The sequence below is a fragment of the Coptis chinensis genome, chromosome 8, assembly GCF_015680905.1.
Source record: "Coptis chinensis isolate HL-2020 chromosome 8, ASM1568090v1, whole genome shotgun sequence".
Taxonomy (NCBI): domain Eukaryota; kingdom Viridiplantae; phylum Streptophyta; class Magnoliopsida; order Ranunculales; family Ranunculaceae; genus Coptis; species Coptis chinensis.
Window position 1 is genome coordinate 45,414,118 of NC_141463.1, and position 22,859 is coordinate 45,436,976.

Below are 22,859 nucleotides of genomic sequence, written 5' to 3' on the forward strand. Positions count from 1 at the left end.
TGCAAGTCTAAGTCTAAACACGACAACACTCCAAACAATCTTGATATTTTAGTATAAACCTCTAACTGGAGATGCGAGGTATGGAAGAAAGGAATACCTGATAGCGTCCTTGCTTTGCTTATGAATAGCGTCTTGTTTACGCGTGTTCAGTGTAAATAACAAGTTAGAACACTGAAAAACTTAAAAAATCGAAGTTCGAAACAAACCTATAGAAATCCGGAAAATTTAGCTTTAAAAGGCGCTTTCGCTTAGGGTCTCTCCCTCCGTGTAACTCCAAGTTATAGTGTTTTAGGGCGGGTCGCACTCAAGATGGGGCCGGTCGCGCCCAAGGTTCCAGGCGTTTGGGCGCAGGTGCGCTCGGTTAGGGCGCGGTCGTGCTCAGTGTAATTTTTCGCGAAACTTTTCAACGCTAAAACGGACAACCACAGTATGAATCAAACAAGGGTGGGTGGGTTTAATGGGACTTAAAAATGACTAATTATACTATGAAAACAATGCTAAAGTGAAACTAAGATGGCAGCGGCGCCATTTGATAAAAGATAAAATTGATAGTTTACCTACAGAATGAACGATGAAACTCAAAACGTAAGTAAACTAAAACTTTAACGTGTCTATATTTTATCAAAGATTCTACTCTCAATTCTATCGAAATAGAGTGGAGTAACAAATTCGTTCCACTCCTAGTTCTCTAGCATGGAATGCTTTCGTAGTTAACTAATCGGTCTTAAGTCCACTGAGAGCTTTACGAAGGGTGTTATACTACGATACAATATGAAATTGATTATGTTGAATTTAAACTACGAATGCTATGGAAATATGATTGTTTTTGAATCTAGATAAAGGATTAGAGGAGAATTGAATCCACCTTGAATCCAACTTAATAACCTAGCATAGATTCTTGTATCTCGATTCTTACGTTCTCACGGCAAGAATTTCGAGTTCTAATCCCTAGTGTTCATGGCATTTCTACCAAATACTAACTATCATGTGAGGTCGTCCACCCATTCTCATGGCGAATCACGACCTTCTAGAGTGGAATAGATTCTACAACGCTTCTACACTATACCACTAAGTTTTCATCAAAACTTCATCAACCCCTCTAATGGAGGTTTTAGCCTTGAGTCATCAACCCATCATTTCCCATTGAATTATAACTACACATCATATTAAAATTCTAACTTAACTAATTTAACTAACAATGTTTCAATCTACTTAAACTACTTAAAATGATAATCAACAAGAATTAAAACTAGATCTATAAATTGAAATGAAAAAAATCGAAATTGACAAAATAACTATTTTATTTATCTAATCAATCAAGAACAATGATTCAAGACTTAATCTAAAACAAGAATTAAGTATGGAACTTAAACTTAATTACTCTACTGAAACTAGATCTAGAATTATCTATAGTTTTAGGTCTAACTAGCTACCATTAACAAAGAGCTAAGCTTTTGTTTTTATATGTTTTCAGATCCAAAAATCGTGCATGGGCTTGGAGCCATGTTTTGGGCCAGAGAATCAGGCCCAAAACCCAATTCTTTCAATCTAGAAAGGCCTCTTCAGTTGCAGTTGTCTTCAACAGACTTTTCGTCCACTTCTGTTCCTCTGATTAGGTCAAGGCTTAGACCATTGGAAAGCTCTTTCCGATCCGGTCGTTTTGACGTAAGGTAGGCCCCATTCCGAGGTCTGAGTCCAAAGATACGGCCTTCGGAAGTTCTCGTGACTGACTTGTTTACGCATTTCGCCGACTTTTCGACTTTTCAGCTTTTGGACCGGCTTTAGAAAGGCTTTGTCTTCTTGAATCTTGGCCTTTAATCACGAAACTCCTTAGTAACCGACCTTTGCTCTTTTATCTCGCTTAAAGTGGCACATTTCTGCACATAATGGACTTTGAAGCCTAAAATGCATAAAAACACATAATCAGTGTTAACTCTTAATTATTACTCACATAATTGGTCTAATAGTATAACTGTTACAGGGTTAAAACTACAGTTTTGGGCTCTTATCATAAACCCACCAATTTTGCCTTCAAAATAAGAAAGACCTCCGAAGGATCTAACCAAGTACAAGCTGCACGCGGCTAGGCTTGTCGTGAGAGTGTCAAGGTTTTCAACTATAATGGTTGCCCCACCATTGCACTTCCAGGGACCTCAAAGTAAGCAGCATTTTGACCTATCAAAATTAGAAGTTCAAAATAATTTTAGACAAACCAGATCAGGATTTCCTTGTAAAGACACCAAAGTTGCCTTCAAAATAAGAAAGACCACCAGAAGGATTTAACCAGAATACAAACTGCACACGGGTTAGGGTTATTGTGACTTGTGATACAATGAGAGTGTTTTCTATAATAAAGGTTGCCCCACTATGGCATTTCCATGGACAGCCAAGTAATAAAGTAGCATTTATTCTATCAAAATAAGAAGTTCTCAATTAATAGAGAAACCAGATCAAGATTTCCTAGCAAACATGCCAATAAGAAAAACCACTAGAATCAGTAGGCTAAGCTTGTTGATAGAGTGCTGAAGTTTTCAACTACAAAGGTCGCCCCACCATAGCATTTCTATGGACGCCCAAATATGCAAAATTTAACCTGGCATATAAGGAGTTAACAATGAGTGTATATTTAGACACAAACCATGAAGTAAATAATAGACCTGATTGAATAAAGTTATGAAAGCTGACAAAAGGGAAAAAAACTGACTTGTCAATGTCAGGTGTAGCCAACGGATCATATAATTCTTCTTTCTGCTCCATAGATGGGACAGCACCTGCCATAGCTACCATCTCTTGCATGCCTTCCGCCTGAAAAGCAAGAAGCAGAAAATGTCTTAAGAACAGTTAGGTTACCAATGGATTTATATTTATGTATATTATATCTTCATGACTTGCATAATTTAAATTTAAAAGGATGAAACAGGGCTCATCTTAAAGAAAATTAAAATGTACAGATGCAAAAAATAATATATAGAGTCTAAGTATCAATAGATAATTTCTTCCATCATTTAGTCCTCCTTTGTTTGAATCTAGTATCGCACACCTAATTTACATTGACACGGGTACGCATACCCATCCGACACCGATACAAAGTGTCCGATATGGCGAAGTACCAAAAATTAGGTATATCACATACAATACGTGTGTGTCATGTTTGACACAAATACATGGATACATATCCCACATGGATTATTTTTAAAATATGGAGTGTCCATAATACATAGACACACACCAATTCTTGAGTGTTTCATAAACCTATAAATAAGAAGTAACACTAATAATCAAATTTTTAGGCCAATCAAACACATCCCAAAAAAATTCTCTAAAGAAGCGTTAAACATAAGGATTATTTGACAAATTAAGTGTTTGAAATATCTTGCCTATTGAGGATACCGCCCATATCCCGCGTATGCACCGTATGAATATAAAGAAAGGTCTGGAGCAGCCCCATAACCATATGCATCATAGCCTTGCCCATAACCATAATAAGCACCATTCCACTGATTGGGATCTGATGGCTGAGCCCAGGCGCTAGGCTGATCCTATAATTTGGACAGTAAAACATCAGTCAATGGCCATGTAAAAATGGAACTCCAACATTTTAGAACAGTATTTGGCAAGTTAAAAATCAAGAAAAGAACTTAGAAGGAAGGCGGGGCAATTGTGTTCCAGTCATGATTAATATGTGAGGAATGTGACAATAAAACATCATGCACTTGTTGCTTTGAAACCCGCTAGGGAATAAATTGTTCAAATCCTCAACCTCCTCAAAATATTCATAAGTATGGAAATAGTTACAGTAAACAAAATTTAATGGTTTCTAAGAATAAAATGTTATAGAGTTCATCCTCACACCATATATGCACAAATAGAAATCTAATTCAAGGACCTCCCTATTCAATAGCAAGCATATATCATGGATTTACCTGTTTAGCTGTCATACTTCTACCCCATGAAAGGCGTACAGTTTGCTGGCCAATCATAGTTCCATTCAATCTCTGTATTGCTACTTCTACAGATTGCCTAGACAGAAAAACATATATTTAAAACCTTAAATACTGACAAATAGATAAAAGAAATTGAATATCAATGAATGTAAACAACCATCCTAATTGATCACCAATGCAGAAATACAACATTATACCCTTAAATTGCTAATAGCAAAAAGAAAAGAATAATGTGCTAAAAGCAGCATGCTTCTAATGTTTAGAATTTCGAAGTCACAAGCAAGCAATAGACAATAGCTAAAGTCTAAAATGAAACAAAACAGGGTACAATAACTGATGAAAGAATAAGCGGAAATAACAATCGAATTGAGTATTACCACCTTGTTTGGACAATATAAATAATTGGGCTTGGCCCACCGGCAACATTTGCTGATAAAGTTCCTAATCATATACTCAATATAAAGTTATCATCATTATCCACCTCATGATATTATGGGATTGAAAAAACTTACTGTGATCATTTTGGTTCTATAGTTTCCCCTTCTGTCCAAGAGCGCTCGCTTACAGAAGTTGGTTGCATCAATAAATGGTGAAAATGACAATGAAATCCACACACCTAATATTCCTGGAGGACTAGCTGCTTTTGAAATATGTGCCAAGTTCTGTTATGGCATGACAGTTATGCTAAATACTTACAATGTGGTTGCAATGCGCTGTGCGTCAGAGTATCTAGAGATGCATGAGACAGTCGAGAAAGGAAACATCATTTACAAATTTGAAGTATTTCTCAATTCCAGCATCTTCTGCAGCTGGAAGGACTCAATTATTGTTCTTCAAACTACAAAGTCTCTGCAGCCGTGGTGCAAGGAGCTGAAGGTGGTCAGTCGTTGTATTGACTCCATAGCTTCCAAGGCCTCAATCGACACATCAAAAGCAGTTCACTTTGACATACTAAGATTAATCTCTTTGAGTTTCATGGTGAAATATAACTTGCCCTCCTCTATAAAAGGCCCGAGGGAGAGGAAGAGAAATGATTGGTGTAATAGAAAAACCATGGATTTTCTTTAGTGGGTTAGTGAATTTGACATTGATGATGTGCAACCAAAATATCATGATTACCCACCGAGATAATTAAGGGGGAAAAATATAAGAAACCAATTCATTAAAGCTAGGGATTTTGCCTAAGCTAGCTGAAATGCACATGCATGATGTATACAACCCTAAGTTACATTGAGACGGCTAGGTGTGTCCATATCCAACATGAATACAAAGAGTCGGGCATGGAGAAATATAAAAAATTGAGGTATATCAACATACAATATGTGTCCAATATGTGTCTAACACGGACACGTGGATATGTATCCGACACGGATTATTTTTGAAATATGGTGTGTCCATGTTACATAGATACAACCTCATATGCAGTTCCAATAGTCCCACATTCCAAAATCTCAAATCATCTAACCATCGATATCTACTAATCAAGTAATTGGTTAACATAAGAAACAACATCTAGTTTGCAGTATTACATAATAAGAAATAACGCTATTATGTGATAAGAAATTCTCTAAGAAATAATGTTTCCAACTCGCATGTATTATTGGAAAAAGAATAATATGATAATCCAAATTGCGTATATTACTTGTTGTTAACGCCCATTCTCTACACTCAAGTATAACAAAAAGATAGATACCTCACTTATTTCATTTTCACTGAAGAGTTCACTGTGCACAGCGTTGTCAGCAAAATCTTGTTATAATGAGTCAATCTCTGAAAAACATTGATAAATAGCTTCAGTAAAACTTCATGCTTTTAGCACACAAGTGACTCAATGCCAATATAGTTTTCCAACGATCTTGTGAGGTACACAAAATGATAAACAATAATTTTGGGTTAACATACCAAAACCAGAAGACATGCTTACAATCTCTTTTGAATATTTCCTTTGATATGAACATCATCTTCAGACTTGTTGTCGGACCCCCAAACAAATCAAATCGCCAACTCCTGCCAGATAAGAGGATGACATATATATTATTTGTACAAATTAGCTAATGAAGAAGTAAATCAAATATCAATAGAGTGGAAAAGTAGTCTATGCTACATGGACTCTGAAAAAAGGCGAAGAGATTTGCTATAATGATTTGCATTTCATGGCATCTCCCCTTTAACGTCATACTATGATTATAATATACAGTAATCAATAGAAAGAAAAATTGAATTGATGACATTTTCAACTGGTAACTAAGCCAGGACAGTAACCTCTGCCTCGTCAACGATGGTGTCTTTCACTAAGAAATCTTTCTTTGGGTCTTTCAGAACATCGAGTCCGATGAATATCATATAACTTTCCCCATCTTTCTAATCCTTTTCATCCAACACCCTCCGCGGAGATGGAACTCAGGCTGTTGATAACAACACTTAAACGCTTGAAAGCCAACAGTCAACAGTTGAGGCTGAGCAATCTTAAGTTCCACTCTATTAGCTTTAGCACATGGGTCAATACTCGAGAAGTTTATCAGGCTCGAAAAATGTCACACTTTGAGAGTTGTCCATACCATCCCTAATCGTTGCCTCTTTCGCGGATGCCATCATTATTAAAAAAATGTAATTATACTGATATAAACAAAACTAAACCAATTACAGAAACTGATCTGAGAAACCAATTTAAAACACCCCCAATAATTTAAACAACAACAACAAAAAAAACTAAAAACCAACAGAAATGCACAAACCAATTGTAACATCGAGAACAACAACAAAACATGTATAGAATTGAACAATAACTACAACCCATTCAAGAAAATCATAGAAAGCCAATGAAGAGGTATGAACTCTATTTGACTAATAAAGCATTTTGGTTTTCAACATGATTAGCTCACCAGTTCATACCTTTGCATTTGAAATAATATCAAAAGGTAGATAGGAGATAAATAGCTAGAGGGGTTTTCCTCCATGACACTTTCTTCTCCGAGCTCTTCTATAATGGTTTTACACTCAACTTTTTGGTTACTTTTTTTTTTTTTCCTTTTGTCTTGTCTTACTGGGAGAAACCCAAAATTAAAAGAATGAGAGTAGTAGTTGATAGGGTTATATACTAAAATCATTACTTTTGTATTAACTCTAATTCTTTATATTTTGAATGAGAATCATATGGGCAAATATTATGCATATTATATATGTTATTAGTTATATGCATGTGTCTAATACTTTATGTTGTAGATGATATAGTGTGGACACACAGAAGATCATATCATCAGTACCTTATAAAGTATAAGTAATCGTTCACAACTTAGATGGATTTGGACAAACCATTGGTACGGTTGTAGTATAATCTGGTATTAGTCTATCTTAACTATAGGATTACACTAGTACACTTTGTGTGTATTGAACAAGACCAAGTGAGGTTGTTTCTCCTTATACTGACTATATAAGAGAACAAACACCTCTGTTATTATGGATGCTTGTCCTCTTAATCCGGATATAATAACAGGCACTTACGTGCATTGTATATTACTTTAAATCATCAATAAGTGAGATTCATTTGTGAATCAACAAACTCGATGGATTGGGTAATGACATTGTATGTAGGGTGTGCTGTTGATTATAGAAGGAATCTGTGGACCAAGCAGAAGTCGGGTTGATGATGTCCCCTTGAGGAGCTCAAAAGATTGTCATGTAAACCCTGCAGGTGGATTTATTCCGACATGACAATGAGATTGAGTGGTACTACTCAAGGACATAAGAAATTGATTAATGTAGTTGTCAATAACTTGACTTAATCAACGTACATTCGATATCTTAAATACGGGGAGATCAACGAGCATATAATATGGAGCCCATAAACGCTGACACATAATTTGGGATTATGGCGGTAGTGCAACAATGACCTTTAGTAGAATAAGTCATTTGTTGACGGACTTGGGCCGTGTGTTCTGGGCGAACACGGGAAGCCTAAGCCAGTTAGGAGGCCCAACCTTAATTTCTCCTCATAGTCCCTGTTGTAGCCTATAAATAGAATACTATTTCTCTTGGCTGAAATTCACTATTCACTGTATTAGAAAAAGAGGCAAGGAAAGATAGATCCAAAATTGGATCTAGCTTTGTGAGAAAGAAGGGGATTGGTAGATCGTTGCCCACACAACATCCAATCTATTCTAAAGGAATACAACAGAAGATCAAGGGGTTGATTTCGGATTTGATAAAGCTTTGATTCTCAGAGATTACATCTAAGCCGATTCTTAAAAGGTATGTTCTCTATCCAAAATCGTGAGAACCACATTGATTCCGCTGCGCGTGGGTTCTCGCGGTTTGTAGAAATATTCGTTTTGAAATAACGGTTCCTACAGTAGTTTCATTGTAATGATTGTAATGAGAAAAAAAATAATATGAGAAACAGAAGAGATTGGAGAGTTTGGAAAAGAATCTCCCCTTCGTATTCTCTCATTAGACTTTTCTTTTTCTTAACGTCTTATTAAATAAACCAATTATTACTAATTAAATGCCAATAAGGCGTACAATTGAGAATGGCGTGGAATAGGTTTTTTAATATAATTCCCACATGAAAAGACTGATTGCTCCTATTCAAAGGTGTTAAGCAATATTTTTATTTAAGGACAATATCGGTACTGAAAATATATAAAGGCATAAAAAGACAAAGTAGTCCTTATTAATAAATATCTAGGCATCTGATTTTATTATTCATCCAAGGGTATTATGCGTAAGAAAAAGACCAAGATGAATTTAAGAGACCACGATCATTATATGTTATACTACTAGTAGAGATTTCAATTTTAAGTTTTAATGTAAATTTGAAGTGTCTTGAAAACAACATGAAGTCAAACATAGATAATCATTAAACTATAGAACAAATAAACATAATACTCAAACTAAAATAATACAACATAGATAGTCATTAAACTAGAACATAAGTGACACATATAACTTAGAAACAAGATAGATAATACTCACTAAAATAAATAACTCCCAAGCTACATTCCTTGATCCGCATGATATTCCCAAATGTCAATGATGAGGTCAAGTCTTACTTAAACATTAGTTTTTTTTGCTATGAATACGACGAAGTGTATTGATTCTTCTTGCAACTGCTTCATATCGATTTCCTACAACATGCAATATGACGGGGGGCTACCAAAAAATGTCAATTTGCCAATCTTCGATATCAATATCTTGTTCATCCTTGATAATTTGATAATCATATTATGTAAAATGATACACGTCTTCATTATCCGATTAATGTCATCCCTACTCCATATTTGTGCCGGCCTCTTGATTATCCCTCACCTAGCTTGTAAGACACCAAATGCACGCTTAACATCTTTTCGACACGCTTATTGCTTGCATTTTAGCAAAGAAAAACTCTCTTTGAGTTGTTGGGTGAGCGATTATTTGCACAAGTGTAGCCCATTTAGGACAAATCTTATCGGTCAAATAGTAACCCATTTTGTATTAGCGATCATTCACAGTGTAATTGCAACGAGGAGCATCACCACGAATAAGATTGTCGAGGAGGTGAGAATATTGAAACACATTGACATCGTTGTTTGAACCCGCCATACCAAAAAAATGCAAGCTAAATCCACAAGTCTCTATCGGTGACGACTTCCAAAATTATTGTATGTTTTTTTTTATGTCAAACATGCATGTGTACCATGTCATGTCGTAGGACACCTTTTCCATTGCCAATATAATGCATACAATCCAAGCTTCCAAGCATACTCGGGAAGCCATGAGCTTTACCTTGTTGAAGTAGACGTTGAATGCCTTGTTCGTTTGGAGCTCTCAAATATTCTTCTTCAAAGATTGTCGTCACGTCATCAGAAAAATGCAAGCAAACATTACAAACAACCACGTTTTGCATACCCATAAAGCATAACTTTCCAATGCCATCAACCTTATATGTGAAGTACTTGTCGTGGTCGGTGAAGACTTTCAAGATTCAGAGGAAGAGATGGTGTTGCATCCTAAACCTCTTACGGAATACATGAAGTTGATACTTTGGATTTTGCACGAAGTATCCCTCATAATTTGATTGTGAGCATCGATTTGATCACAATAAATGTAATTCAATTCCTACCCATGACCAAGCCTCGATGATCGCGAACTGCTTCGTGCATGTCTTACAAGAAGGTGAAGATAGGCAAGAACATGTTGTCGTCATTAACAATGTTCACTTCTTCAGACGAGGAGCTTGATTTGACATAGCGAGAAGAATAGGGCATTGGGTGTGAGAAGAAAGGTTGCAGTGTTGAGAATGGTGAAGTTTTGATGGTATAATGAAAAAGATGGTGCGAGTGAAGAAGAAAAATAGAAATTTGTGGTCTATAAAGTTGACACCAGAAATGAAATTGGTGGAATAGATGATGTGATTGAAGCAAGAAATGAAGGTAGTGGAATGAATGGATGTGATTGAAATGGTATAAATAAAATTGGTTGAGGCTGTGATGGTTGAGGATTTGATAGTTGAGGCTTTGATGACAAGTAAATGCATGTGAATGAATGAATAACTAGAATTGGTTGAATTTGACTAAGTAAGAAATCACATTGAGTTTCTGAAAGGTACAGACGGCAGACTTTCTGTCATCCGTCCATTATATTAAAAACAGTGACAAATGGTACAATTTCTACCGTTTGTATACAAATTACCAACAGATGACAGAAAGTGTCGTTCGTCTCCCGACAACTTATTTTGGCAACTGCTAGACAATGCCACAAATTTGTCCAGGTATATCACACCAACCAAATTTAGGAGTCTTCTAGCAACCCCATTGGCTTGGTCTTTTGGTGTTTGGGGTGCTATATGGCCTTTAGCAGCCCATATAGGACCACCCCCATTGGACTTGCTCTTAGCTATACCTATGTGCTAAAGGATGCACTAAATGTTTGATACACGCATTAGCAATGGAAATAGATTGAAACGCCGAAGGCACAAACTTGCCCTGTGGAAGTATGTCAAATAACAGTTTGTGCAACTGGGTGGGAGCGACAAAATGTGTAATGACTTAAACACTAATGACGTATTGGACTGGTAAAGTGTAACGAACAAGGAGTGCCTTCTATTTGGATTGCAACATGGAGTTTTCTGGGTTGTATGCTCTGTTCACTTATTTAGGTTGGATTCAGGTTGCGCTCACCTGAATAGTACTCGAAAAAGAACAGCTAGCCCTAGCCAACCGCATTTTCCAGGGTTACACTTCAAGACTTAAATCATCTAATCATTATTATTTAATTCAACCGAGCTTGCCCATTGATTATCATTGTCCAACTGAAGCAGACAAATTCTAGTACATATATCAGTGCAAAAAGTTTATTTATGATAGAAAAGTGATGTGATTTTAAGTACATGCCCCATCGTACAACTTTGAACTACATATTCCGATTCAAACGCTAGATTGACAGACTCCAACATGAGAAACAAGCTCACCGAAGTTTAGACCATACATGACGATTGCAATTGGATTTTATTTCGACAGATTTATAATCATATTTTCCTAGCTTGACAATTGCCTAGAGCTCGTTTTCATGACTGCTACTGTTCAAACCCGTGTCTGCAAAACAACAAATAATCAAAAAATTGAAAGGAAGACCAGTTACCATGTATCTTTCAATTATCAAATGTTACAAGAATCAAGATTAATATCAAGGGCGAATATGTACCAAAAAGCGTTTCTTGTATATTTCCGCAAGTTCCTGGGGATCACGTTTGGTTTGCTTGTAACCCTCTAGCTTGTTTATCCCCTGCATAACATCAGAGTAAGGATCAAAACCAACCTCTTGCCCAGTTATGAACAAAGGATTCCAGTATTCCAATGAAATCACAATTCAATCAAGTAGTTAAAATATATTATTGCTGGAAATCAGGAAGCAGAAAATCTGGAGAAAAAAGAGAGGATACGGCCTTAGTTAGTTTTGGCCTTATATCACTCTAATATATATAAGAACATAAAAGGTTTTTACATAATAGGAACTTCTTGAAAAATCCGGGTCTGGGACTCTGGGAGATATCCCTTAGAACTCTAACACAGGTATCCAAAGCAAGTGTGATCAGCCTGGGAATAATAATTGGCGCCATCTTTATAGGACAAAATAATTTACAAATTCAGTTTTAAAAAAAGCCAATTACTCACTAAGCCATAGGCAAAGCCAAAAAATCATTAACGAGAAGCCTAAATCTTTGCTATTATGTATGACAAGTTAATAACTTCGCTACAACCATATAACCAATCCGTCAAAAATAAATTTCAGGTATTTGAGACTAATGGGTAAATCTCATAACCTGAAAATCCAAGAAATTTACAGGCATACTCACCTTAGCCTAATCAGATCAATTCTTATATTAAAGTACACAAATTAATAATAGTTTCAAGAAAAAGATAGGAGGGAGCAATTCACCAGGGCAACAAAATTATAAGGTCACAATATTGAGTAAATGATCAAAGAAAGTTAGTGTTGTACCTCAATCCATGCTGCCAGTTTTGGTCTTCCTTCCGTGATGTCATACTTCTTAAAATCGAATAAGAACTGCTGAAACCTTTCAATAAATGGAGCATAGGCTATATCCACCTACAATGTAACATTTATATTTATAAACATAACAATGAAAATGGATAAAAGAACATATTTAACTTCAAATCACATTCCGCTATAAGTACTGATTGCAATTTAGTGCTTTTGTTAACATCACGTTGTTGGGGCATTATGCACCGATACCAATCGATTCCCCACTACACAGATAATTTGTATTTAAACACAATTCAACTCCAGACAACTTCTCAATATTCCCTATAACCAAACTAACATGTCCAACTCGCTAAACAACTATTAACAACAGATAATAATGTAAAGCAGTAAAAGCAAACCACAACACAAAGATATACCGTGGTTCGGCCAATGGTGCCTATTTCCACAAGAACTAGTCCCTTTATAAAGTGGGAAGGAAGATTACAATCACTCCTTGTAGTCTCTCACCTTACTACCTTACTAGATCACTCTTCTCTCTTTACAGGGTTGTTTCTTTGTAAAGATTATATCTCAATCTTGATTGCTTTCAAGATTGGGTTTCTCTCTTTGTTCTTGTATATTTTTGTGTCTCTTCTGAGTGTTAGGTTTTGCCAAAAACCTCAACCTTTTTTGCAAACTCGCGGTCCACAAAAAAATAGAATTCTTCTGAAAATAGACATGAGTACGGGTCGCGCCTTGGGCAAGGCCAAGTCGAGCGCGGGTCGCTCTTGAAAGTATCTTGGAGGTCGAATTCAAGGCATGGCATGGCTGGTCACGCGCCTTGGCAGCCTACTCGAACGCAATTCGCGCCGGGCTTATGCACGCAAACATAAATCCTTTTCTCCTCATGTGAGGGATAACTCTAACAATCTCCCCCTCCCGAACAGTAAAGGGGGATACCTACATGCAATTTCCAACTCAACAGGAGGACTCTGCTATCATTCCGGCGGTAGCACAACAAACATCAAACTTACCTTTTGGTAAGACTTTGGTCATCATATCCGATTCATTCTTGTCGGTATGGATCTTCTCAATACACAAATACTTGTCTTCGAGTACTTCTCTAATCTAATGATAACGCACATGTATGTGCTTGGATCTAGAATAGAAACTCGGATTCTTACTCAAATGGATGGCGCTCTGACTGTCACATAAAACTACAAACTGTTTCTACTTTAGCCCTAATTCGTCGTAGAACCTCTTCATCCATAACAACTCTTTGCAACACTCAGTGAGTAATATACTCAGCTTCTGTAGTGGAGAGGGCAACACACTTTTACAACTTTGATTGCCAAGAAACTGCTCCTCTTGCAAAAGTAACCAGATAACCGGAGGTGGACTTCATCAAGTCAACATCACCGCTATGTCTGCATCAGTGTATAGCCTTCAAGTAAAGGCTTACTTCCACCAAAGCACAAACACGATTTGGAAGTGCCCTTGAGATATCTCAATATCCACTTAACACCTTTCCAATGCTCCTTCCCCGGATTTGACAGAAATCGGCTTACAACACCAATGGTGAAAGCAATATCCGGTCTTGTATATACCATTGCTGTACATCAAGCTGCCCACTGCGGATGCATAAAGAATCTTTTCCATCTGACTCTGCTCATGCTCACCCTTTGGACACATCTTTGGTGAACCGGGCCACCAAGCGCATTAACCGATCGGGTTTCGGCTTTTGATCCATGTTGAATTTCTTCAACACCTTCTCAATGTAGCTTTTTTAAGAAAGCCACAACTTCCCACCCTTTCTGTCACGAGTGATCCACATCCCAAGTATCTGCTTTGCTTGACCCAAATCCTTCATCTCAAAGGACTTACTCAAGTCTTTCTTCAGTTTGGATATCTTGTTGATGTTTGGGCCAATTATTAACATATCATCCACATACAACAAGAGCACTATGAAATCCCCATCTGAAAATCTCTGAAGAAACACACAATGATCGGAAACAGACTTCTTGTATTCTTGCTTCGCCATAAAGGAACCAAACTTTATGTACCACTGCCTTGGAGCTTGCTTCAATCCATACAATCTCTTTATCAGCTTGCATACTAGGTGCTCCTTGCCTTTGACCTCAAACTCTTCTGGCTGGTCCATGTAGACATCTTCTTCAAGGTCTCCATGAAGAAAGACTGTCTTAACATCTAGCTGCTCAATCTCTAAGTTCATACTTGCGGTCATACCCAATACCACTCGAATAGAAGTCATCTTCACTACAGGAGAGAAAATCTCATCAAAGTCAATCTTTTTCCTTTGACCGAATCCCTTAACAACAAGGCGCGCTTTGTGTCTTAGGTGAGGATTGTTCTCCTCATGCTTGACTTTGTATATCCACTTATTTTTGAGAATTTTTCGTCCTTGCGGTTTCTCAACTAACTCATGTGTGATTCTTTGCAGATCGTCATGCATGACGCATGACCTTCAACCACTCTTTGTCGTACGCTCTTCAAGTGCCTTTTGATAGTACATAGGTTCTCCACCATCCGATAGTAGAACATACATATGTGGTGGATACCTGGTTGAAGCTAGTCTCTTTGTTTGACCTCCTTGCCCCATCGGCTGGTGCCTCGGGAAGATGCACTTCTGCTGCTCTGGTGGTGGTTCATGCACTTCATCTGCATCTCCTATACCAATAGGTTCTATTCTATCATGAGTAATAGGATTCTCATCATGAACTTCAAACTCATGGTTCTCTGCATTCTCAATACCTTCTGCACGTTCCACAGTAGGAATTTCTGGTTCTGAATCAACAAGATCATTAGTGAAAGCCTGTAGTTTCTCACCTCCTAAAAGTCTGCTATGGTTTGGTCTTCCAAGAACACAACATCTCGACTTCGGATTACCTTCTTGTTAATCGGATCATAGAGTTTGTAACCAAACTTTTCATCTCCATAGCCCAGAAAAATACACTGCTTGGCTTTGTCATTAAACTTGGATCTCTCATCCTTCGGAATGTGCACAAATACCCTACACCCAAATACCCTCAAGTATCCATAATCAACATCTTTGCTTGACCATACTCTCTCTGGATAATCACTATTCAGAGACTTTGATGGCGATAGGTTGATCACATGCACGGCTGTACGCATTATTTCTACCCAGTAACTTCTAAATAACTTAGAGTGAGACAACATGCATCTCATCCTCTACAATGGTCTTGTTCATTCTCTCTGCTATTCCATTCTGTTGCGGTCTTGGGAACAATCTGCTCATGACGAATCCCATGACTATGGCAATACTCTTCAAACGGCCCAATGTACTCACCCCCATTATCCGAGCAAATACACTTCAACAACTTCTCTGTCTCTTTTTCCACCATGCTATGAAATTTCTCAAACACGCCAAATACTTCATCCTTGGTCTTCAGACTATATGCCCATATCTTTCTTAACGCATAATCAATGAAGGTCACGAAGTATGAAGCTCTCCCGTGGGACTTCACTTTTATAGGACCACATAAGTCTGTGTGTACTAGTTCAAGGACATTATCCTTTCTGTGAGACGGAAATCTTTGGAAACACCCTGTGTTGCTTTCCTACCAAACAGTGAGTACATATATTTAAATGTGTACCTTTGATGTCTGGCAAAGCCTTTTGCTTAGCAAGAACTTCTATCCTTTTTTAGGCCCATATGACCGCGATCTCTTGTCTTACTGATTCGAGAAAAAACTTCTTCTTCTGCTTGATTCACTTCTACTTTACACAAAATAACTTGTGTTTTGTAAAGAGAGCAAGTTTTCTTTTCTCTGGCTGCTACAATGGAATTTCTGCTCAGCTTCCATACCCCGTTACCAAACGAGTTTACAAAACCATCGTCATCTAACTTCCCAGCCGAAATTAGGCTTAGCCGAATGTCAGGAACATGTCTCACATCCTTGAGCGTCAAGGTGTAGCCGGCATAGGTTTCTACATGAACATCACCAATATTTATAATTTTCGAGACGCCACTGTTACCCATCTTCACTTCACCATATTCACCACCGCTATAGGTTGTGAAGAATTCCCTATGCGGTGTGACGTGATAGGATGCTCCTGTATCTATCACCCACTCTGTATCCTGACATGAGATATTAAAACAAAGACACACCACAATCGACCACAATTCCCACTAGGTCCCGACTAGTGCGGTAAGTATCTCTGCTTTGTGTTTTCGTTCCTCCTCGCACCATGTCTTCATTACACGGTTATTCTTCTCATCCCCTTCTTGTTTCACGACTTATATCTGAAATGGCTCTTGGTGGCATAATAGTAACATTGCCTCTCTGCCTTAGGAGTTCTAGCTTCACTCCTAGATTTATTTTTGTCATCACCTCTAGAACGAGATGGTTTTTTGTATCTATCTCTCCCCCAATTCTCTGTGATAAGGATCTCTGAGTGAGAAGAGCTACATTTTGAACTCCTTCTAGTCTCCTCATTCAACAAAGACGCGGTAGCCATCTCCATGGTAACAATTCCATCCTTGGCTGCTCCGTGTAGAGAGACTGCTAACGTCTCCCAACTTTCGGGTAGAGAGCCTAATAGAGACAAAGCCTCAACTTCGTCTCCCAAATTAATCTTCATCAAATGCATCTGATTGATGATATTCTGTACTTCGTTAAAATGCTCAGACATTGAAGAATTTTCTTGGTACTTCGTGTTGACAAACTTCTTAATGACTAACACTTTGTTTCCGCCCGACTTTCTCTCATAAAAGTCTTCGAGTTTCTTCCACAATAAAAAAGTTGTAGTCTCTTGGGATACATGGTGAAAGACACTGTCGTCAATCCATTGTCGAATATATCCAATTGCTTTTCTGTCAAGCTTACTCTACTCGGCCGCAGCAACCGTTTTCGATCATTTCTTCTCCATTCTCAATGGGTTGTGTTAAGTCCTTGCAATAAAACAAGTCTTTCATCTTGGCTTTCTAAATGGTGTAGTTCTTCTTATTTAAACTCGTCATGCGAGTGTTCATGGAATGATCCATTTCTACAAGTTATCTAAACTCAAATCTTCTCTCAGGAGTTTTGTCAAACACCTTCCGACCAAGATTTGGATAACCCCTAGGCTAATCTAACCTGGCTCTGATACTACTTGTTGGGGAATTAAGCACCGATTGGAATCGATTCCCCACTACACAGATAACTTGTATTTGAACACAATTCAACTCTAGACAACTTCTCATTATTCCCTACAACCAAACTAGCATGTTTAACTCGCTAAATAACTATTAATAACAGATAATAATGTAAAGCAGTAAAAGCAAACCACAACACAAAAATATACCGTGGTTCAGCCAATGGTGCCTACTTCTACAAGAACTAGTCCTTTTATAAAGTGGAAAGAAAGATTACAATCATTCCTTACAGTCTCTCACCTTACTAGATCACTCATCTCTTTTTACAGGGTTGTCTCTCTGTAAATGTTATCTCTCAATCTTGATTGCTTTCAAGATTGGGTTTCTCTTTTTGTTCTTGTGTATTTTTGTCTCTTTTGAGTGTTAGGTTTTGCCAAAAACCCCAACCTTTTTTGCAAACTCACAGTCCACAAAAAAATAGAATTCTTCTGAAAATAGACATGAAGCGCTGGTCGGCAGGGCAAAGGCGAGTCGAGTCGGGTCTATTTGAAAGTTGGAGGTCGATTAAGGAACGAATGGCGCTGGTCGCGAGATTGATTAAAGTTTATTCCGAAGCGGATCGGCCAGCTTCTGCGACGCAAGCATAAATCCTTTTCTCCTCATGTGAGGGATAACTCCAACACACGTAAGTTGAAACTAATAATCACGGATATACAAAGATGGTTCACGACCACTCTGTAATTATAGGTAGCCATATACTTCGACAAAAGTACCACTGCTTCAGCTAATTCATTTTTCTAGTGTAGAACGACAAATCGATGTTGTGTTGGGGCAAGTTAAATTTTGCCGTATCCAATTAATGTGTTTATTCACTTCCAACATAAGGGGTGCCCTTCATAGTGACTTATGGCTTTGCTTTTAATACATGGTAGCCATTCATGTTGATTCACGACTTAAACCCTTACTGCTTGGTTAGCCAAGGAATATGAATCATAAAACATGCCATGTAATATCGCAATCTTAAGATATTTAACAAGTCTGGAAAATGACTAAACTAGTTGAGTCTAATTTTTCAAAGACAAGCATGGGAATAATAATCACAAGGGGTTAAATTAAACAAGTCGAATTAAAAAACAATAACGACAAAAACAGTAAAAATCATCACATCGACAACTTACCAGGCTGAATTGGCCAAGGAAGAAAGGTCCATTGTTAAATTTCGATAGAGCTCCTTCCAGGTAATCAAAAGGAGCACCTGATGCAGAGTAGCCAACTAATCATCCAATAACTGTATGTTCTAAGTAACAATACTTCCCAATGTCCTCACCCTTACAGAGTAGCTGAACTTACCAGCTTGAGTCTCTGCATCTTCCTTAAATGAAGTTGTTACAGTTGTATTGAAAGTCTCTGTGTAGGATAGTAATTCCTCAGCAAATTCTCTTTTGGAGGGATCCTAACAAAGTTTTAGAGTAACCTCAGAGTCGAGATTTGTTTGTGTGATCAGTAAAAAAATCCATTGTGCAAACACATCCCGCATGACCCCCCAAAAATCATTTGGGTCTGCATACTCACTAGAAGTAAGGTGGCAGGAGATCCTAAAAACAAGAGAAGGATCCAACATATACAGAATCATAAAATCCAATTAAAAACAGAGTATTATAGTAAAATCTATAAAGCGGGATCCCCTACTGCCCAAACGAATAAAAATACATCCAATTCTCTTTCTTTGTTATCAAACAATCCTCTCTTTTTCCCACCACAAAAAAAACATTCAATTATTCCTCTTTTTCAAAAATGCCAATGTAGTAGCCTTATAAATATCCTCACCCAACCACTTGGCCATAGTTGAGAGCGGGTAAATAAGAAGATTAATCCTCAACGTCACCCTTTTAAAGCAGAAGCCGTAGAAAGAGTGAATATTTTGCTTACATCAGGATAGAGAGAAGGCCCTTCAAAGTGCTGATCAAGATACTTAATTACATCAAGACTCTCTCCTTTGATTTCATTATTGTGTTCCAATGAAGGCACCTAAAAAAAAGCAACTCAACAATAAGTATTGAAAGGAAGGGGAAAAGGCTTGTCAGCTCTACTGTTTTCCCTTTTCTTAAACAAGGAGACTCCGTTATATCACAGAATTTAATCAAATTTAATGCTGAAGTCCACAAATGATAAATAAGAGCAACACAGTCTACCATTACCTTATTTGGTGGGTAAACCTTCTCCTTGTACCAAGCGGGTCGATTTTGTAGATCAATGGGAACCAACTTTATCTTCTCCTGCAATCCCTGGTACGCCAAACATTGATTTGAAAAACAAAGTCCACAAGTTGACTTAGAAACGAAATACAGGATACATTAATCAAAAGCATATATAAGAAAGATACTCACATACGTAAGTTTAAGCTCTTATTTACTGTACCCTTTTTTTTTTTAATCGTAAAATAAGATGTCATTAAACATGGTATATGAATACACCTCCAAACAATAAATAATAGCATATATCACTAAAATACTCAGTAGAAGGAGCTATCCAAGTTTCAAACAAAAATTTATTGGAGTTTCGTGAGCCCCTACCTCTCATCTTTCCATCGTTAAGTAGGCTAGGGTTAACACTCTATCGAGAGAGGGATTAGTTCTCTTCAAGTAGCACAGTAGAAAATCCATTGTTGAAGTTTGCAATCATGACAACCAATAAAGTCAAGAGGGAAGATTTCCCTAATCCTACTTAAATTTAGATAACACAGTAATTCGAGAAGAAATAGCAAAATTTTGTGGTGGTCATATCTAATTAACATTTCAATGTTATGGGTAAATTTTCTTTATACTAAATAATTTGGTTATATCTAACTTAAGTTTGAAGGGCAATTCCAAAATCAAAAGTGAATAAATCGTAAATAGTAAACGAGAGGAACGATAGGTACCTTACAATTTCTAGTAATCCAGGCTCTTTGGGCGTAGGGGCATATGAAAGATATATACAACCTTGAACAAATTTAATACAAAACCAATCAATTCATTTCAAGTCAGAAAGTACATAAAGAAACACAATTCCAATGATTACTTTTACAAGAAACAGAAATGTCATATAAATATAAAAGCACACCTTGTGGTTCCATCAAAAAGAGGTGGTTGGTCTGAGGTAGAATTAAGAATAGGTGGAAGAACTTCCGGAAAGCTACTACAAATCATTAGTTAGTTCACTGGTCAAAACATATAAACACACATATATCAAAGAAGAAACAAGCTCTCACCCAGTTGCTGTGGCCATAGTTACTGTTGTTTTGTTCTTGATGTATGATGAGGAGGAGGAGGAGTTGGAGGAGGAGGAAAGTGAAGGTAATAAAAATCTTGTGGTGGTTGTTATGAATTTATAGGCTGGAACTCCTTTTATGTGTTGATAAGTGGGAGTAGGATTAGTAGAAGAAGAAAGCGTAAGGAATGACGACTTGTTGCTGACAATGAATGTACCCATGGATGATGGTTTGGTTCTTTTTTCTAGAAAGAACAACCAAGTGTTAACTGCCAAGTGTTCCACCTCCTGTGTGGGATGGCTTTATGGGATATTTTACATTGGAGTGCGACATCTGCAAATATTGTGGATGTATCGAGACAAATATCCACAAATATCTACACCTACTTTTATTGACTAAACCCACGTGACTAGAGATTTGCACTAACTTGATTAAGAAACCCATTTTTATTATTATTATTTTTTTCAAATTTTGTTTTTCCTTTTTTTTCCTATCATCTATCATGAACTAGGCCAATACTTTCACCAATCTATAATACATAAATATACCCATAATGCATTATGAAAATGAAGCAATTCACAAGTCATAACCTGGATAAAATATAAACTCCCTAAAACAAACAACAAAAATTAAAAAACCTAACCAAGAACCCCATATAGAGTACATGCTCTTATACTCTTCTATGATAAACTTATGAGCTTCATTTAATTAGTTGTTTAGCTCGACTAAGGACGCTAAGTACGTAGATTGTTAGTACCCTCTATTCTCAAATACTCGTGACAGACCACGTGTCCAGACTATAAGCAGGTCGTGCATACGACATAAGATTAGGTCGTCCAAACGACCTAGAAAACGTAACCGCTGCAAGCTAGTCAGCAGCATCATTAATGACAGATCATTATTTCATAATGGAGGGAGTAAAAGCAATCATCAAGACAGCGCAAAAAGGGAATCTACGCCTATAAATATCGACAGACTGTGTGTGAGTATTTTTTACTGCAAATATTGTGGATATATCGACAAATATCAACACAAGACTATGCGTGAGTATTTTTTTACGGCAAATTGTCTATATTTTCTTTAAATATAGTAATATTGTAATATTTTTAATATGAGCTACTGTACTCTAGTGTCCAAAAATGGTAACTAACTTATTTGCACATATTTATGATTGTTCTATATAGTTATAAAGTCATGTTTTAAGTTCCAAATATAAGTTCAAATATTTTAGGAAGTACATCAAGTGAAAACAAACAAATAAAACTTATAAAAACCGACATATGAATATCCACAAAGCAAGGAGTTAATCCACAATTTTCGGAGTGAGAAAGCGATGAATATTGAGAGAAGAGAACTTATCCTTTTGTAGCCTTGAGAATTCGTCTGTTTGTAATGAATTTTGGTCATCAACTCTCTTTTCAACTCAAGTTTCACTCTCCTCTACTTTCTTTCAAATCAACTCAATAATTACCACCATTTATTTTTTATAATCTCAATATCTACCACTACCACCACCACCACCAAGCAATGTTAGTAGACCTAGCCCGGACCTCAACCCAGTAAAGGGATTGGGTTACTGGCTTATTCATCAATAGATATAAATTAATAGATTGGTCTATGTATATTAATGTTGTTCATTCTCCAAGTTTTAGTGTGCATACTATTTTACCTAAAAGCTAAGGTTCAATCCCACCAAGCAGCGCACTTAATTATTATTAAAAACTCTATTTTCTTAATTTCCACAAATTGTATGAATATTTTGAGAGCCAATAGTTATCACAACAAGTTGTTGGCACTAGTGGTAGATAAGGTAGTGTACAATTTGAGTTTACAAGGTTCAAGTCCACACTTAGCAAAAAGATTGACATTTAGAAATTGCCACCAATAATGAAAAATAGAGTTGATATCGTTGAAATTTCTTGGATATATCATGATAAATTCAAATGTTTAGTGATATATTGTCATATCCATCATATCATTGAAATATTGTGATATATCTAAAATAGCGATGATATTTATATTGGAATATATCCCACGGGATATCGTGATATTTATATATCTTTTTTTTATTTCTCGATATATATTGTGA

At 36.9% G+C, this 22,859-nt stretch overlaps 1 protein-coding gene and 1 long non-coding RNA gene across 6 annotated transcripts; both read right to left on the minus strand.

Moving 5' to 3' along the window:
- Window positions 1-1,283: 1,283 nt before the first annotated feature.
- LOC147481639 (uncharacterized) lies at window positions 1,284-6,964 on the minus strand. Of its 2 annotated transcripts, none has more exons than XR_015207030.1 (8): window positions 6,837-6,964; window positions 5,847-5,951; window positions 4,457-5,714; window positions 3,924-4,020; window positions 3,378-3,539; window positions 2,705-2,805; window positions 2,021-2,593; window positions 1,284-1,900 (listed from the first exon to the last, which is right to left on the minus strand). It is a non-coding gene; the product is annotated as an uncharacterized LOC147481639 (long non-coding RNA). The 2 variants fall into 2 exon arrangements; XR_015207031.1 differs by lacking the exon at window positions 6,837-6,964 and adding an exon at window positions 6,207-6,385.
- A 4,291-nt stretch (window positions 6,965-11,255) lies between these two features.
- Window positions 11,256-21,038, minus strand: LOC147481640 (glutathione S-transferase L3-like). 4 transcript variants are annotated; one of them, XM_086581585.1, is made up of 10 exons: window positions 20,771-21,038; window positions 20,623-20,694; window positions 20,441-20,501; window positions 19,719-19,805; window positions 19,450-19,548; window positions 18,871-18,973; window positions 18,699-18,775; window positions 12,420-12,527; window positions 11,622-11,702; window positions 11,256-11,512 (listed from the first exon to the last, which is right to left on the minus strand). In XM_086581585.1, exons 1-10 carry the CDS (start codon window positions 20,989-20,991, stop codon window positions 11,501-11,503), a joined length of 921 nt encoding a protein of 306 aa, XP_086437711.1. In that variant the 5' UTR covers window positions 20,992-21,038; the 3' UTR covers window positions 11,256-11,500. The 4 variants fall into 4 exon arrangements, with proteins under 4 accessions (XP_086437711.1, XP_086437710.1, XP_086437709.1 ...); XM_086581584.1 differs by having other exon boundaries at window positions 20,623-20,697; XM_086581583.1 differs by having other exon boundaries at window positions 18,699-18,793; window positions 20,771-21,024.
- Between the last annotated feature and the right edge of the window lie 1,821 nt (window positions 21,039-22,859).

Coding starts and splice junctions, on each gene's coding strand:
- LOC147481640 (XM_086581583.1), bottom strand. CDS start 20,991: ATGGGTACATTCATTGTCAGCAACAAGTCGTCATTCCTTACGCTTTCT. Junction 20,502..20,622: donor CTTTTTGATGGAACCACAAG/GTGTGCTTTTAT, acceptor AATTTGTTCAAG/GTTGTATATATCTTTCATAT. Junction 11,703..12,419: donor AACTGGCAGCATGGATTGAG/GTACAACACTAA, acceptor GATGTTATGCAG/GGGATAAACAAGCTAGAGGG.